Source organism: Diabrotica virgifera, chromosome 3 (genome assembly GCF_917563875.1).
Source record: "Diabrotica virgifera virgifera chromosome 3, PGI_DIABVI_V3a".
NCBI lineage: Eukaryota > Metazoa > Arthropoda > Insecta > Coleoptera > Chrysomelidae > Diabrotica > Diabrotica virgifera.
In genome coordinates, this window is record NC_065445.1 from 251,755,432 (window position 1) to 251,772,834 (window position 17,403).

The 17,403-nt window shown below is 32.2% G+C and overlaps 1 protein-coding gene across 2 annotated transcripts in view; it reads right to left on the reverse strand.

The window, feature by feature from the left end:
- LOC126881695 (cytochrome P450 4C1-like) overlaps positions 1–17,403 on the reverse strand; it is a 121,210-nt gene that overhangs the window by 31,347 nt on the left and 72,460 nt on the right. For both annotated transcript variants that reach the window (XM_050646103.1, XM_050646104.1), the window contains one exon: positions 11,273–11,628. In XM_050646103.1, coding sequence (XP_050502060.1) covers positions 11,273–11,628 — 356 coding nt within the window. The remainder of the gene's footprint in view (positions 1–11,272; positions 11,629–17,403) is intronic.

Below are 17,403 nucleotides of genomic sequence, written 5' to 3' on the forward strand. Positions count from 1 at the left end.
TCACAATGCTGTGAAAGCATTGTGACCTGAATAAAAAATAACTGGTTGTCGATTGTAATGTGTCAAGCTTGGTATCGCAAAATCCAAAGCTTAGGTTCAGTTTCTGAATATAATGACAAAAATTCCGATACTGGGAAATTTTTAAAATTATTTTTTGGATTAATTTTTTACAATCAACGAAAGTTGAAAGTTGAATTATTTGTGAAAATCCCGGATGACAAACGCGTAAAGAATTTTACTGATTTCATAGTTGAAAACTATTTGGAAGAATGAAAACTATTTCCCCAGAAAGGGCCAGTACTACAAATAGTATGTGCCGCACTTGAAATGCATGCGCATCATTTCAGTGTGTTTTAAATTCTAGTTTTTACTACTCACATCCGAATATTTTCAACTTTTTAAATGTCATACTGTTTATTCAATCCAAAAATATGTGAAAATAAAAAGTGTGAATAACTCGTGTTACGAGAGCAATGTAGTTTAAATAAAATTAAAGAACTGCAAGATAACAAATTACAGAATTAAGCGTTTATAACTCCCCATTAGGTTTAGTTATTATGTTATAGTATTAGGTCTATAAATAGGTATGGTAAATATGTAAGTATTTACTAAAAAGTATGTTTTAGTTAGTTTACAAAAGAAGTTAATTATATTAAATAATGATTAAATAGAGTAAAAAATATTTGATTTTTGTGTTCTCTTAAAAAAATTTAATTTATGTTCTTAAATTTGACCCTCGTAGGATAAATACTACAGTGTTCGAGTGAAAGGAGCAGATCATTATCTGTTAACAACTATAAACCGTTTATCCCTTTTCGTAAAATCCGTGAATTGAAGGTCCCCGACCATTTGTGGCACCTTTAAAAAGCTCTTTTTCTTTAACATTTTATTAAAATACAGGGGCAATAAACAGTAATCCAGACTCAAGACGTGGTCTGAAGGCAGGCGGCAGGTATCACCAGCATGCAAAACACAACGTGACACAACCGAAGGCCGGCAATTGCAACAAGGGTTGTAATTGCAGGTTTTTCCTACTGATAAACATTACCATTATAAAAATATACTCTAATCTCTTTATATAGAGAGAAATAATTAGGTCATTAGGTGAATGTATAATGTTAAAATTGGTATCCGTTTGAAACTAAATTCTACATTCTGTTAAAATTTTAAAGCAAAAAATATAGTTTCATTGTTCACATCTTTATTTATTTCAATGTAAATTTTATTCGAAATTGTTTGGTTCAAATTATTACTACCAAAAAAGCAAGACCAGCAAGACTCTTGCAGCAAGACCAAGACCAAGAACAAGACCGGCTAGTGCAAGACCAAGACCAAGACCAAGACTGCCTTTTAGCTGCAAGACCAAGACCAAGACCAAGCTTGCAAGAACAAGACCAAGACCAAGACTAGCCTGGTCTTGGTCTTGTTCTTGTTTTGCTCATCACTAGTTTTGTTTACTTTGCTATTTTGCTTCGCGCTAGAGATATCGGAAAAAGTTATTTGAACAAGTTATTCCAAATAATATTCTGACCCCACATACCAAATTTCATCATAAAATTAGCACTTTTAGCTTTTTCATTATTTGTAGTCAGGATCCTAAAATGGCAGAGGAGGCTGCTGGCCGGAAAATCTCACTTGCTAATGCTCCGCGCAGCCCAGCAGCGTTTGCATGCTAGTTTAAGGAGACCCGGTCCCCTTAGAGCTGTAATATCGCTTAACGCACACGCTGCCCGGAGATTGGGCAAGGGCGGCTAATCGGCCAGCAGCATCCTCTGCGAATATGACTACAAATAATGAAAAAACTAAAAGTGCGAATTCTGTGATGAAATTTGGTATGTGGGATTAGAATAATATTTGGAACAACTTGTTCAAATAACTTTTTCCGATATCTGTAATGCAAAGCAAAATATCGGTAATTTACCGTGTTTTTGGATTCGCAGTAGGCCGCTTTTAGAATTAAAAAAATTCAGTTGAGTATCTTAAAAAATGTGAACCTTCAACCTGCATGGACTGCAAAACTTCAAATCTGTATTTATTTTGATATGCATATGCATATCTACTTACAGAGATATAATTGTTAAGGTGATACAGTAGCGATCAACAGGTAGCCAAAACGCGTTCCAAGATTGCGGCTGTAATTTTGAGTATTTTTTCGAGATATTTGGCACACGTATTCGTAATATAATAAAGAATGGCGGTACAGAGCCCAATTTGAAAAATATATTAATATGTGGAAATTACTCTGTAATTAAATACAATATTAAAAAAACGAGCCTGTACCGCCATTAAGAAGAACAAAAAAATACACTTTCTTCAAATAAACTTTTTTATCCGATCCCTGGATTTTGTGTTATTTTGGAACTACTAATGAAATAAAAAATTTTTGTAGTTCCAAAATGACACAAAATCTAGGCATCGGATAAAAAAGTTTATTTGAAGAAAGTGTATTTTTTTGTTCTTCTTAATGGCGGTGCAGGCTCGTTTTTTTAATATTGTATTTAATTACAGAGTAATTTCCACATATTAATATATTTTTCAAATTGGGCTCTAGTCCTGTCGCCAGGGGGGGTACAACGGCCTCGTTAATTCAGATGGACTTACCCAAATTTTTTTTATGTATTTTGACCCGTAGAACACGAATTTTTTGGGTAACAGTTGATCCGGATGTCGATAAGATTGTTATAGACCAAGAACTTGAGGAATCAAATAACAGCGATTTTTGGCAAAACAAAACAATATTTTGTATTTTTTGGGTCATTTTAAGCAAAAAATATTTCTACAAGTTTTTTAGTAGGATGCACAGTTTTCGAGATAAACGCGGTTGAACTTTCAAAAAATCGAAAAACTGCAATTTTTAAACCCGAATAACTTTTGATTAAAAAATAAAATAGCAATTCTGCTTAGCGCCTTTGAAAGTTCAAGTCAAATTATGTCGGTTTTGATTATTTGCATTGCTAAAAATTTATTGTGTTATTGCTAAACAAAGCTACAAACAACTAGTGCGTGAGTGATGTTTCTATGATTTCTCATTTAAAATCGAACGAGTAGGTAGAATAGGTACTAGTGCAATCAAGACTATTTCTACGTTACATGCGTTAAAACGCATGTAAAAGCACGGGAAACCCTACGTGTTTATAGCTTTGTTAAACAATAAAAAAATAAATTTTTACCAATGCAAATAATCAAAACCGATATAATTTGACTTAAACTTTCAAATGCGGTAAGCAGACTTGCTATTTTATTTTTTAATCAAAAGTTATTCGGGTTCAAAAATTGCAATTTTTCGATTTTTTTAAAGTTCAACCGCGTTTATCTCGAAAACTGTGCATCCTACGAAAAAACTTGTAGAAATATTTTTTACTTAAAATGGCCCAAAAAATACAAAATATTGTTTTGTTTTGCCAAAAATCGCTGTTATTTGATTCCTCAAGTTCTTGGTCTATAACAATCTTATCGACATCCGGATCAACTGTTACCCAAAAAATTCGTGTTCTACGGGTCAAAATACATAAAAAAAACTTGAGTAAGTCCATCTGAATTAACGAGGCCGTTGTACCCCCCCTGGCGACAGGACTACTCTGTACCGTCATTCTTTGTTGTATTACGAATACGTGTGCCAAATATCTCGAAAAAATATTCAAAATTACAGCCGCAATCTTGGAACGCGTTTTCGCTACCTGTTGATCGCTACTGTTTCCTCTTAACAAATAAACGACACAAACTTTGGTAATACAGTTTTATAATTAGACTATTTTTAAAATTTTAAAATATGATATATTATGAAATTGTGAATTATGATGATATTATAAAATGTAAATAAAAAATGGTCAAAAAAATGGGACCTTAAATTAGATTTTTTTGGCGGATTTTTTTTGCTAGTGCAAATTTGTCTAGATATTTTACAGTTAGGTATAGCTTCCCCTATTGTAAAAATCACGAGCCGCCACTGAAGATAAGACTCTATGGGACAGAGCTAGAAGTACAGATATACGAAGGAGATGCAAGGTGGATAACATTAATAACTGGGTAAGAAACAAAAGAGTAGAATGGAATGACCACATAAGCCGAATGACAACAAATAGGGTAGTCAGGACAACGAGAGACGGTTCCCCAATAGGAAGACCATCAGTGGGAAGACCATGAAAACGATGGAACGACAACTTAGTAGAGGTACATTGAAAAAACAGAGTCATGTCTATACAAAAAGAAAAAGAAGAAGAAAAAGAAGGAAATAAAGGCTTTTTCCATACCATATTAACTGTCTAGTTCCTATTATTTCCGAAAATTTATCAATTATATTATACTCGATCTGTTTTTCATCTCATTTCAGTACTAGATATACGTTCGGCTCTTGATATACGACAACCTCTTCTCAGGTGGTCCATTTCAACCGTGTCAACTTTTCCTTTCCTTTTGCTGTCGTTTACCAACATTCTGTTCCATATCGCACACCTAGTTCAATTGTGCCACAACTGCAAAAAATTCGAATTTTGGGTTAAGGCTATAAAATATTGCCTATATAATGGCCCATATAATTCAATACAGTCTGAACTAAAATATTGTTTTGGATAAGTATAAAGTAAGTTACTTCGGTATTTCACTGTAGGGTTTTTGGAGGTTTTGAAAATGCAATATGGCCATAACTGGGAGATGTGGCGATAATATACACTGCCACAATACAACCGATGTAATTCAATACGTTCAATATGGCCACAACTGCAAAAATCAAGAGAGATGTGGCGATAATATACACTGCCACAATACAACCGATGTAATTCAATACAGCCACAACTGCAAAAATCAATTGCTTGCCGCCGTATCTCCTAGGTATCGTTTTATAAATGACTTTCTTCACAATGCAATATCGCCATAACTATCAAAATCATAATAACGTTTTATTTTTAATAAATTGTAATAAGATCCAACGAATAACTGTACAATATGCTACCTAAATTGTAATTTCGAAGCCAGTCATTCTCAAAATAAATTATTTACAGGGCATAACGCGTTTGCTACAGAACGTTTTGCTCATTTCTCGAGAATATTGTGTTTTGCACTTGTGGCACTATTGAACTAGGTGTGCGATATGTAAGAATGGGCTCTACAATTACTTTCTAGATTGTCATTTTAGTTTTCAAAGTAGCTCTGTTGGATCAAAGTATCGAATTATAATTTGAACTCTCTTCCTGCCTTGTTGCACTCTATAGTCGATATCTTGTTCCGTTGTTCCCTTACTGCGGATAATATTTCCCAAATATTTGTACTCGTAGCACCTTTTCATTTGTCCGATTTCCAAATCCGGGTCTTCGCCTTCATAGCCTCTTCCACTTCCACCCAAATACAGATAAAAAAATACTTTTGTAAGTTGTACATAGAGGTACTGTAATTTCTTAATCCACAAGGAAAGAAAAGTTTTCCTGTAGTTGGCTGTATACCATCAATCACAAAAATTGGAATAAATCCTTTGTAAAAGGTATAAAATTTATTAAAATCCCTAAAGGGCTACATCAGAACAAAACGTTTTCGATTTTATTACAAAATCATCATCAGTGTAAGACCTAAAAGTAAGTATAACCTATTTTATTAATGTAAAATTGATATTTAAATTCTGACTAAGGTTTAAAACAAGTGGTTATACTCACAGTCTGGATGCTAGCTGAGCCACCAAAGAAATATAGGGCTAATAACCCTTCAAATATAAAATGTATGCTTTACAGATGCATATTTACTTAAAATGCCTTGTGATGGGCAAAAGGCAACAGGAATAATGCCCTAAGGTAAGGTATTTAAATTCCCAACATGTGTAATTTCTTAGTTATTTATTAAGAAACTCTCCTACTGAATAATATGGTATTTTAGGTAGATAGACTTTTGTCATTTTACGGAATTTAGGGAAAGATGTTGCAGATTTAAATTGCAAAGAGAAATGTTCATCAATTTGTACGCAATTACATTTTGATTTACGTGTATTATATTGCAATTTTGATTGGACTAATTATACAGTTATATACATATATTATTATAAATTATGTGAATATATTCACATTTGGTGCGAAACCAACTTGTTTGTTGAGTTGTTTTATTACCATAAAACAAGTAGTATACAAATTGATATGCTAACACACATTATTGATTACAGGAATTTTTTTTGTTGACTTTAAGCGCCAATGCAATGAGTCATAATTGTTTAATTAATTATATGTTTTGATCATTCGCACATAGTATGTATTTAAATGAACCACCGTCTGTTGATGATTTTAGTAATTTGCTGAAATATTAATAGTCATTCTACAACCTTGACAAATCACAAATTCAAATAAAAAAAAAGAATGTGTGTGTACTTTGTACGCACGTAAGAAGATATTCTTTTATTATACAACAGGTAATTTAAACGAAGTACATATACTTAAAAGGTTATTTGTACTTATTTTATTTAAAAATCAAACTAACTTTCTTATCTACCACTTTCAAAAAAGAAGAATATCTTCAAAAATTATATAATAATATATGTACTTACAATCATAAAACCTATAAAAAAAAATAAAAAAATAATAACTTGCTTGGGGCTTGAACCCACTTCACGTCTATCACGCCGTACGAAAGTTGACGCCATTTCAAACTGCACCAAACTCTCGTATACGTCATGTGGGAATATACACAAACTAAACGTTTACACCATAAATTTATATGAATTTAATAAAATTAGTTTGATTTTTGTAGAAATAAAATACAACAAAATATAGAGTAAGAAAACGATATATGAGATGATAGATTTGTAGAAAGTTTGTTCGTAAGCAGATTATGTAAATTAAAGCATTGCCTACTAATAGGTAACTACATTATTTTGTTTACATTTTCCAAATAGATAGGTATTGAAACTATTAGGTATTTCCAACTGAAACATTTAGAATTACGTACCTGCGGCTTTTCAAAACTTTAAAAAGTCACTATAATTATAAATTTGATTTTATTTCTGTCCACACATCAATAAAAACTAATATTATACAATATTTTTGTTTACCGATAACCTCCATATTGAACAATTATTGACAGATCATTTCAAAATTTCAACACCCAATCAGAGCCCGTATAACAACTAATACCATACTGTCGGTGTGCGCATGCGCGCGGATCAATCAAATTTTACCCTCAATCGATTCGCCGCTAAAGAAGAATATCTTCAAAAATACCTAATGTTTACCTACAATATAAATGTATATAGTTGTAGTCTATAAATAGTGTATATACTGTATATTATACTATAATGTATATGTTATAGTCAAAGCCCGAATTTCAGGCACTCCTAGGTTTGACTAGGCAATCCTCAGGTCTGACTGACGGTCTTAGTCAAAGCCCGAAATAAATTACAGTTTCGGCCTTTGACTAGTCAAACCTAGGAGAGACTAAGTTGGTCAGGCAAAGGTCGAAATTTAATTTTATGAAATCGGGGTTTGACTAGTCAAACCCTGATCAGCTATTAAAATGTCGTAATGTGTTAGATTGGGTTTAAGAAAACGTCATTTTTTAATTTTAACGTTTATTATTTTTATATTTTCGTAATTAAAATAAAAAAATTAGTATTTATTCTCACATGTTGAGGCATTATGTCATTTAGAGTTGCACAATAGGTTAGACCTTTTACACTTACATAATTTTGAAGAGCATTTCTTATTGTAGTAGCATTTTATAAAGCCTTGTCCTCCAAATTTAGAGTCCTTTGTACTAATTTCTCTTAGAGAGCTTTCCGTCTGGATCATCTTCGAAATTAAGAAAATTCTCTTTGCATTCTCTTATTTAATTTCTTGGAAAAAGTGTGTGTATTGTTCCGTATTTCCTACCAACTCTATATAAACCGTCAATTGTTTTATCTTGTATGATATCCAAACTATTTCGAGCATCTCCTTTGGCTCTATCAAAGCTGGGGATAGGTATTGTTACAGTTTTTCTGATCGAAATTGGAGGAAATTTTTTTTCACTTAATTGTTTCATAGCGTTAGCCTGGGAATGAAGACCTTCATTCGCCTTTCCTTTATTTATTTTAATCTTTTCTGTCTGTGCACAACGCATGCATGTAACTTTTCTTTTAAAACCTTCATAGTACCTATGCATCAGGTGTGCTGTCAGCGCACACAACATGTACCACCTGATTACAAATTATGCACGTATGTGCATCATAGCTCTCTTTTTGGCAAATACAACAAACCACATCCGAAGAAGTAATCTAAATTGTTTGCAAAAGCTGTCTCTAAGAGAAATTATTAGTACAAAAGATTCTAAATTTGGAGGACAAGGCTTTATAAAATGCTACTGCAATAAAAAATGCCCCTCAAAATTATTAAGTGTAAAAGGTCTAACGTATTGTTCAACTCTCAATGCCATAATGCCTCAACATGTGAGAATAAATACTATTTTTTAATTTCAATTACGAAAATATAAAAATAATAATCGTTAAAATTAAAAAATGACGTTTTATTAAACCTAATCCAACAAATTACGATATTTTAATAGCTGATCAGGGTTTGACTAGTCAAACCCCGATTTTATAAAATTAAATTTCGACCTTTGCCTGACCAACTTAGTCTCTCCTAGGTTTGACTAGTCAAAGGCCGAAACTGTAATTTATTTCGGGCTTTGACTAAGACCGTCAGTCAGACCTGAGGATTGCCTAGTCAAACCTAGGAGTGCCTGAAATTCGGGCTTTGACTATAACATATATACTAAATTTACAATCAAGATGCAGTAGAAATAAACAAACCAAGACACGTTAAATGCTACTAGGAGCACTCCCGAATCATAATTTACAATGTGTATACAAGAAATGGCTGGACTAAGAAAGCAAAATCTAACTGGTGCACTTCTGGATAGACACGGGGTCGCTATAACAGAGACCGATGAGAAAGTACAACGTTGGGCAGAATACATCGCTGAACTGTTCGATGATGAAAGAGAGTACCTGGAACACATAGAACTTACTTCAGGAGAAATAGGTCCATATATTACAACGGAAGAAATAATACATGCGTTAAAAACAATGAAGAACAGAAAAAGCCCAGGACCTGACATGCTTCCTATCGACCTTTTAAAAATTATAGATGAGCAGCATATTGATATTTTAGTGGTACTCTTGAACAAAATTTATAGCTCAGGCACATTACCCAAAGAATGGTTGACGTCGATCTTTATTTGCCTCCCTAAAAAGAAAAACGCACGAGAATGCGACGACTACCGCACCATTAGTTTGATGTCCCATGTGCTAAAGTTGCTACTGAAAGTCATACATAACCGAATATATCATAAACTAGACATAGACATTAATGATACGCAATTTGGGTTTCGCAAAGGCCTGGGAACTCGTGAAGCTCTTTTTTCACTTAACATACTTATACAAAGGTGCCTGGACGTCAATCAAGATATATATGCGTGTTTTATTGACTATAATAAAGCATTCGACAAAGTACGACATGAACAATTAATGCATGTTCTGGAATCAAAGAAGCAGGACTACAATGAGCTCAGGATTATATCGAATTTGTACTATAAGCAACGAGCAAAAGTACGTGTTAACGATCAGCTGTCGGACGAAATTGAAATCAGACGTGGAGTGAGACAGGGATGCGTGTTGTCGCCGGTTTCACTGGATGGTGAAACAGCTGGAATAAAGGTAAATGGAGTTCCCATTAACAACATTAGATATGCGGATGACACTGCCATCTTAGCTGAAAATATTGGGGATCTTCAGAGGCTGGTGACCAGAATAGCAGAGTTTGGAGAAGAATACGGGCTAACAATGAATGTCAAGAAGACAAAGTTTATGAGAATATCGAAAACTCAAAGAAATAACGAAAATCTCGTCATCAACGGATCCAATATCGAACGAGTCGATCAATATGCATACCTTGGAACAATGATCAACTTCACAGGAGATTACTTACAGGAAATCAAAATCAGGATAGAAAAGGCTAGAGCAAATTTTAACAAAATGAGGAAAGTGCTCTGCACAAGAGATTTGAAGTTGGAGCTAAGAGTTAGGTTGGCTAGGTGCTACGTTTTCTCGACTCTGTTTTATGGAATGGAAGCTTGGACCTTGAATGCTGCATCAATGAAAAAACTAGAATCATTCGAGCTGTGGGTGTACAGAAGAATTCTGAAAATATCGTGGACAGAACACGTTACAAACAAAGAGGTTCTGAGAAGGATGAATAAAGAAATGGAAATCCTAAATACCATCAAAACAAGAAAATTGGAATATCTCGGACATATTACACGTGGAGAGAAAGACAGCTTGCTCCAATTGATTATGCAGGGAAAGATTCAAGGAAAGAGAAGCATAGGGCGACGCAGAATATCGTGGCTGCGCAACCTGAGAGAGTGGTACGGATGTACATCAAATGAACTTTTCAGAGCAGCCATCTCTAAAATACGAATAGCTATGATGATTGCCGACTTCCGCCGCGGAGATGGCACTTAAAGAAGAAGATACATTGTAAATTCCAAATCATGATTTCCAAAGTTTATATATTGTAAAATATGATTCGGGAGTGCTCCTAGTAGCATTTAACGTGTCTTGGTTTGTTTATTTCTACTGCACCTCGATTGTAAATTTAGATAGCTGTATATTTTCTATTGAGAGGTTTTAGCAATTATGTAAAAAGGACAAAAGGCAGTGGAACGAAAAATGCTTGGAATATCAGTGAGAGACAAAATTAGGGTCACCGAGATAAGACATAGAACGAAGATCAGGGATGTCGTGGAAGAAATTGCATAAATTAAATGTATATACATTGTAAAGTATGATTCGGGAGTACTCCTAGTAGCATTTAATGTGTGTTGGTTTGTTTATTTCTACTGCATCTTGATTGTAAATTTAGTATAGTATCTTTATGATGATTAATATTATGGAATTGTCCGGGCATTACTAATAATCTACTGTCAACTTTTAGATAATATCAGGACAGATAGTGTCAGATATTATCAGGATATATTTTTAGATAATATCAATGTTAGAAAGGAAATTTTCATGTTGTGAGACTGTAAGGAACACACAGGATCTAGAACAAATGATGTCGTTGTCGGATCATATGGATAGAAGGATAAAAATGACAATGGAGATAGGCTCATAGAAATATGTCAGCCATATTTATTTCGTATAAAGATAAACATTAAATTCTCTACAGACATAACAAAAAGTCCTTTAAACTATAAAAACAAAACTGAGTCTAGTTTTTATAGTTCCTCAGTATCTATAAAAAATGTTAATAAAAATACTACTTACGCCTAAAATAAACGTATCAACTTCTTCTCTAATACCAACATCATCAATATCAGCACCATTATACTTCGCTTTAATCATCAAATCCAACAAGGCTAGTCTTTTCCTCTCAGAGTAACTCATAGTTCCATCTTTTTTAAACAGCTTATACCTCTCTGCGATGATTCCATTGGAAAAATCATGCATAACTTTCACGATTTCCTTATTTCTTCTTCCTACTTTTGTCAAGTTGAAGAACGTATCCGGAAATAGCCATGGCCGGACCATTCTGTATACGAAATTGTCTCCATACTCATATACTGCTTGTTTGTACTCGTCACAGTGAGGCTCTTCACGAAGGTCTTTTCCAAGGGAAGTTTCTGTAGAAAAAGTCAAAGTTGGGATTAGATTTCTAAGGTTTTTGTGACAACTGTCAAAACAATTTATAAGAAAGCTTTCGACAAAGTTAAACATAAAATTCTCATGTAAAGTAAAAGAGAAAAGGACTCGACAAAAATTATATTAACATTGTGAGAAATCTCTTGGAACCAACAAGTAGTGGCAACCTTAGATCGAAATAGCACGGATGTGCAAGAGATAGGTAGAGGAGTGAGACAAGGCTGTGTACTTTACGAAGAGTTATTTACACAAACACTTGAAAACTGTACAGAAGGGATTAAGATGAATGGTGAAAATATAAATAATATTCGTTACGCCAACGATACAGTCATTATCGCTGAAAGTGAGCTACTAACACAATTTGTGATACGGGGGAACAGCTTGGTTTAACAATATATATATATATATATATATATATATATATATATATATATATATATATATATATATATATATATATATATATATATATATATATATATATATATATATATATATTGATACATGTATCCATGTGACTTCCAAAGTAGATTCTCGTAATACGTTGTTACTTCATATATACCGTTATGACTTCCGATTTCGGAAGTCACAACGTTTTGCCTATATTTTTACGAATTTGGCTACTAGATGGTATCAGAAGGCTTATATTAAAAATTTCGCTGGAAGTCATATCGTATCTAACATACTCATAAGATCAGATTTTAGTTCGACGGTATATCACCAGCGCTAGTGTCGCTCCCGTGCTACTATACAGGTTATGTACACAACGCGTAGCGTCTTCCGTATACCACACCGCTCGGTGTGACTTCCGTTTTTTGGCAACCCTGTGTAACGGTTTCCAGACATTTATCTGTTGTAGATTCGCGGTCCTAATCGTACTTAGTGTTTTGTGTGCCTTTTCTTTTTAAACATGAATAATAGCAGATCTGCTTTACTTTTAAAGTTAGCCTTAAATGAAGGTACAATAAGTGATTATATATCTCTATAATTATATATTTTCTGTACTTATTTTAATCTATAATATTTACTTACCTATTTACTTATATAAATTCATTTTTCTCGTGTTTTTGTTTACTTCCTTTTTTACAATGAACTTCTAATTTAATCTACACTCACCGGCACGAAAAACGGGCACCCCAAAAAAATGAGTAATTTTTGATGTCTCGTATCTCCCAAACCTTTGGTCCGATTTAAGTAATTTTTTTAATATGTTATAGCCTTATTATTTAACAATATAGCTATGATAACATTATTGATAGACAGGTAAATTTTCATTGTATACCGGGTGTACCAATCAAACTGGGTTTTTTTCTCAATTTTCACAACACCCTGTGGAATATTCTAGCCTTTATAAAATATTTAAATTAAAGCCTAACTATAGCTCCAGGTTTTATTAACATTCTGTTTTTTATTCATTCGCTTACGTTGGATAATAAAAAAGTTAAGGACTTTAACAACTAGCCATGTTCTTTATCGATACAGGTGTTTCTAAATATAAGTGCGACAAAATTTAAGGGGTAATTTCTGCATGAAAAAATAATGATCGTTTGGCAAAATAATTTTATATTTGCAAGCATTTGCGGACATAGCTTTATCAAGTAAACGATCATTATTTTTTCATGCAGAATTACCCCTTAAAGTTTGTCGCACTTATTTAGAAACACCATGTATTGATAAAGAACATGTTTAGTTGTTAAAGTCCCTAACTTTTTTATTATCCAACATAAGCGAATGAATAACAAACAGAACATTAAGAAAACCTGGGGCTATAGTTGGGTTTTAATTTCAATATTGTATAAAGGCTAGAATATTCCACGGAGTGTTGTGAAAATTGAAAAAAAAAACCAATTTGATTGGTACGCCCAGTATACAATGATAATTTACCTGTCTAGAAACAATATTATTACAGCGATATAGTTAAAGAATAAGGCTATAACATATTAAAGAAATACTTAAATCGGAGAATAGGTTCAGGAGATTCGAGCCATCAAAAATGACACATTTTTTGGGGTGCCCGTTTTTCGTGCCGGTGAGTATATCTATTAAATAATCTAAATTAATTTTAAAAATCTTATTAAAAGCTTAAGGTGATAAAGTAGCGATCAACAGGTAGTCAAAACGCCAAATCGATTTTATAGTTATTGTTATTTCGAAAGTAATAAAACGTGTAAAAATTACAAAAAAATTGAATGTACAATTACAATTGAATGGAATTAAATACACGATAAAATGAATCAAGAGCGATAAAAAGTTTAAAGTAATAAATTCTAGTAATAATATAAAATACAGTAAACTCTCTCTTAAGGGGGTAGGCGCAAAATCTCTGTCCAATGCTATTTAAATACATTTATTTTTTTCGAATCCTGAGAAAACTAATAATATTTTTTTAAACATACACCCAGAATGAAAGATAACATTATTACGGGGGACCAAAAGTCCCTTAGAATAAAAAAAAGTTTTTTTTGAATGAAATATTCGAAATTAAAAATCACACTAACTTTTCTCTTGTTTTTTCATCCCATTATCTTTATTAAAATAAACATATATTAGGTATAGGTACCGGGTGGTGAATCGGAAAACGGGCCATAGGAAACTCAATGTAAAATTCTAAACTGTTGAATTCCTGCTTCCCTAATTATGTTACATCAAAAGTCATGAGAAGTTATTTGTAGAGGATTGAAATCTGTATTAAAAACAGAAGTTACAATTGTTCTACGATTTAAACACATTCCAACATTTTGAAAAATATAATGTATTTACCGCAGTAGGTATGTGTGGGTATGTTAGGCCACACGTTACTATTTAACTGACAGTGAGCACATTATTGACTGAAGAAAATATCTTTATTATTAATATTTTCTCCTTAACTAAGGGTATCTTATCAACTTTATTGTGTTTTAAACAAAAAATGATAAAATAATTAAAAAAATTGACAGTTCTAATTGTTAATATAATAAATTCATTGTCAACAAATGCAATCTTATACACATTATTGTATTGTGTGTGGCCTAGCTTTGGCGTATTACTCTGAAAATTGTATTATATTTTTACAAAATTTTGAATAATTATTGTTCATAGAACAATATTAACAGTTGTTTTCAATAGAGAATTCAATTCTCTACAAATAGTTTCTGATGACTTTTGATGTAAAATAATTAGGGAAGCAGGAATTTAACAGCTTAGAATTTTACATTGAGTTTCCTATGGCCCGCTTTCCAATTCACCACCCGGTATAAGTTATTAAAATAAACATTATATAAGTTTTCAGGGACTTTCTGCCCTCGATAATAATGTAAGCTTCCATTCTGCGTTTAAATTTTTCAAAAATACTTATTAGTTTTCTCAGAATTCGAAAAAAATTAATGCATTTAATTAGCACTGGACTAAGATTTTGCGCCTATCCCCAACGAGCACCTCCTCTATACGGACGGTATTTAAAACAAAATTCATTTGCCGATATATTGAGCCTGTACTCTTCCGGACAATCCCTTAAAATGATGTGTACCTAAATGAAAAAAAAAATACATAGGTATTTTTTCCAAATATTTTAGAATACAAAACTACAATATTTATATTTTATTATTTCAAATTAACACAGAGATGACAACGAGTGATATTTGATAACTTTTTACCTTATCAGCAGTAGGTAATAAAAATCTGGTTCTTATAGTGTGGGATCCGTCATTAAAATATTTTGTGTGTCGGTCATTAAAAGAAATTTGACACCATAACGCGTTGCTCTAATAATACTTTAACCTTGATATTATGTTGTGACTAAAAATGTTAATGGAATGTCGGCTTGATTGAACATATCCAATAAAAATTGTATTTTCTTTTAAAAATGTTTGGGATTGAAGGGAGACTTTGACTATATGATAAAACAATAATTATACAAACAGAACAGTCAAAACAAACATAATTATCCAGATTTTTGCTGTAAACTCGTGGAGAAATACATTAAATTAATAGAGATCGGGAAACATGCACTTAAAAAACCTTAAATTATGCAAAAAACAGTTGAATTGAAATATGCACCAAAATATTATGCTTTTATGCATTTATAAAAAACGCAATAATAATTATTATTGGTGTATTGAAAGTAGGTATTCCAGGTTGTATCTTAGTCGATAGGAAAAATATTCTGATTCGTTTTTTACGATCTTACGGAGATAGTATAGTTCATTAGCGGTTTTTGCTCCAAATTTTAAAGAACGGATTGACGTGAAATTTAGCTTACACATAGGACCCATGTAAAAGAAAAAAAGTGAAAAGAAAACTTTGCCCTGGGGGTTGAGTTTCTCCTCTAATAGGAGGGGAAAATATACGTTCAAAATAAGTTCGGAAATGGATAAACACACTAATTCTAAGCAACTTCTGTTATATAGAATTTTTCACTAAATTAATACTTTTTGAGTTATTGGCTAGTCGATATGTCAATTTTTCAACAAAAAACACTTTTATACGGTTTTTTGCCAATAACTCAAAAAGTAAGTAGGTATGTTATCGGGAAAAACATGAAAAATATAGCTTATAAAGTAACAAAATTGATGTACGTATAACTTTTTAGAATCAGTAGAAGCAAAGTTGTAGCTTTGTAGCTAATGTAAAACAGGAAACAGGTTCATATTCGTCAAATTTAAAAATGAATAATTTCACGTGAAATAACCAAAAAATGATAGCAACTAAAAAATGATACACTTTTCTGAGAAAACTTATTACAACTTTTTAAAGTTTTAAAAAAATCTTTTTTATGTTTTCTAAAAAAGTTTCTAGCGTTAAAATTAAGAAAGATACTTTCAAAATAAAGTAGGTCCTATTTTTCTTAAAAAACTCCGAAAATCACCCCTTAATTCGGGCTAAGTAAAGGGCTAATTTTTGAAAAAATTGGGTTTTAAAGTAAAATTGTTTAAATTTTGAAAGAGATGCTTTTTTTTTCAAAATGACATAAAATTTATTAGTGCTACCAAAAATTACAAAGTGTAAAAAATGTAGGTTTTGCTTTTCTGAATATTTAGGATTATGTTTTTTTCTTTGAGACAAATATTGGTTAAGATATGGCTGTTCAAAATTGGCATACACAGTTGGTTAGTGACTAGTTCAATCCCTTTCAATTACATACCCTTCAAAAATAAGCACTTTGAACCAATGAAGCTTACAGATCATATTTATAAACAATACATACACGAGTAAATCAACTTGTGAAGTGGTGACGATAAATTTTATTTGCTAACTTCCTTAATTTAATGCTAAAAACTTTTTAACCTTTTTTTAAACACTACAAAAAAGTTGTAATGAGTGTTCCCCAAAAAGTGCTTTAGTTTTTGACACTTCACGTTGGAATATTCAATTGGAAATTTGACGTGTATGAACCTATTTGTCATTAGTTACAACTCTTCTTTTACTGGCTCTAGGGATCTCATACATAAGTACACCATTTTTTTATGGGCTGTATTTTTCTTAAGAATGTTTTTTTCGATAAAATACTTACTTTTTGAGTTAATTGCAAAAAAACCGTTAAAATGTGTTTTTTTTGTTGAAAAAAGAACAAAAAAGAACAATAGTTCCTTAGAATTAGTCAGTTAATCCATTTCCGGACTTATTTTAAACGTATATTTTTTCATCCCTAGACGAGGTGAAAGTCACCCCCATGGCAAAAGAAAACATCGGCACAATATCAATTTTCTTCTTTGATATGTTACCTATGTGTATGCCAAATTTCATGTCAATCTTAAGTGGTTTTTTAAAATTTATGGGTT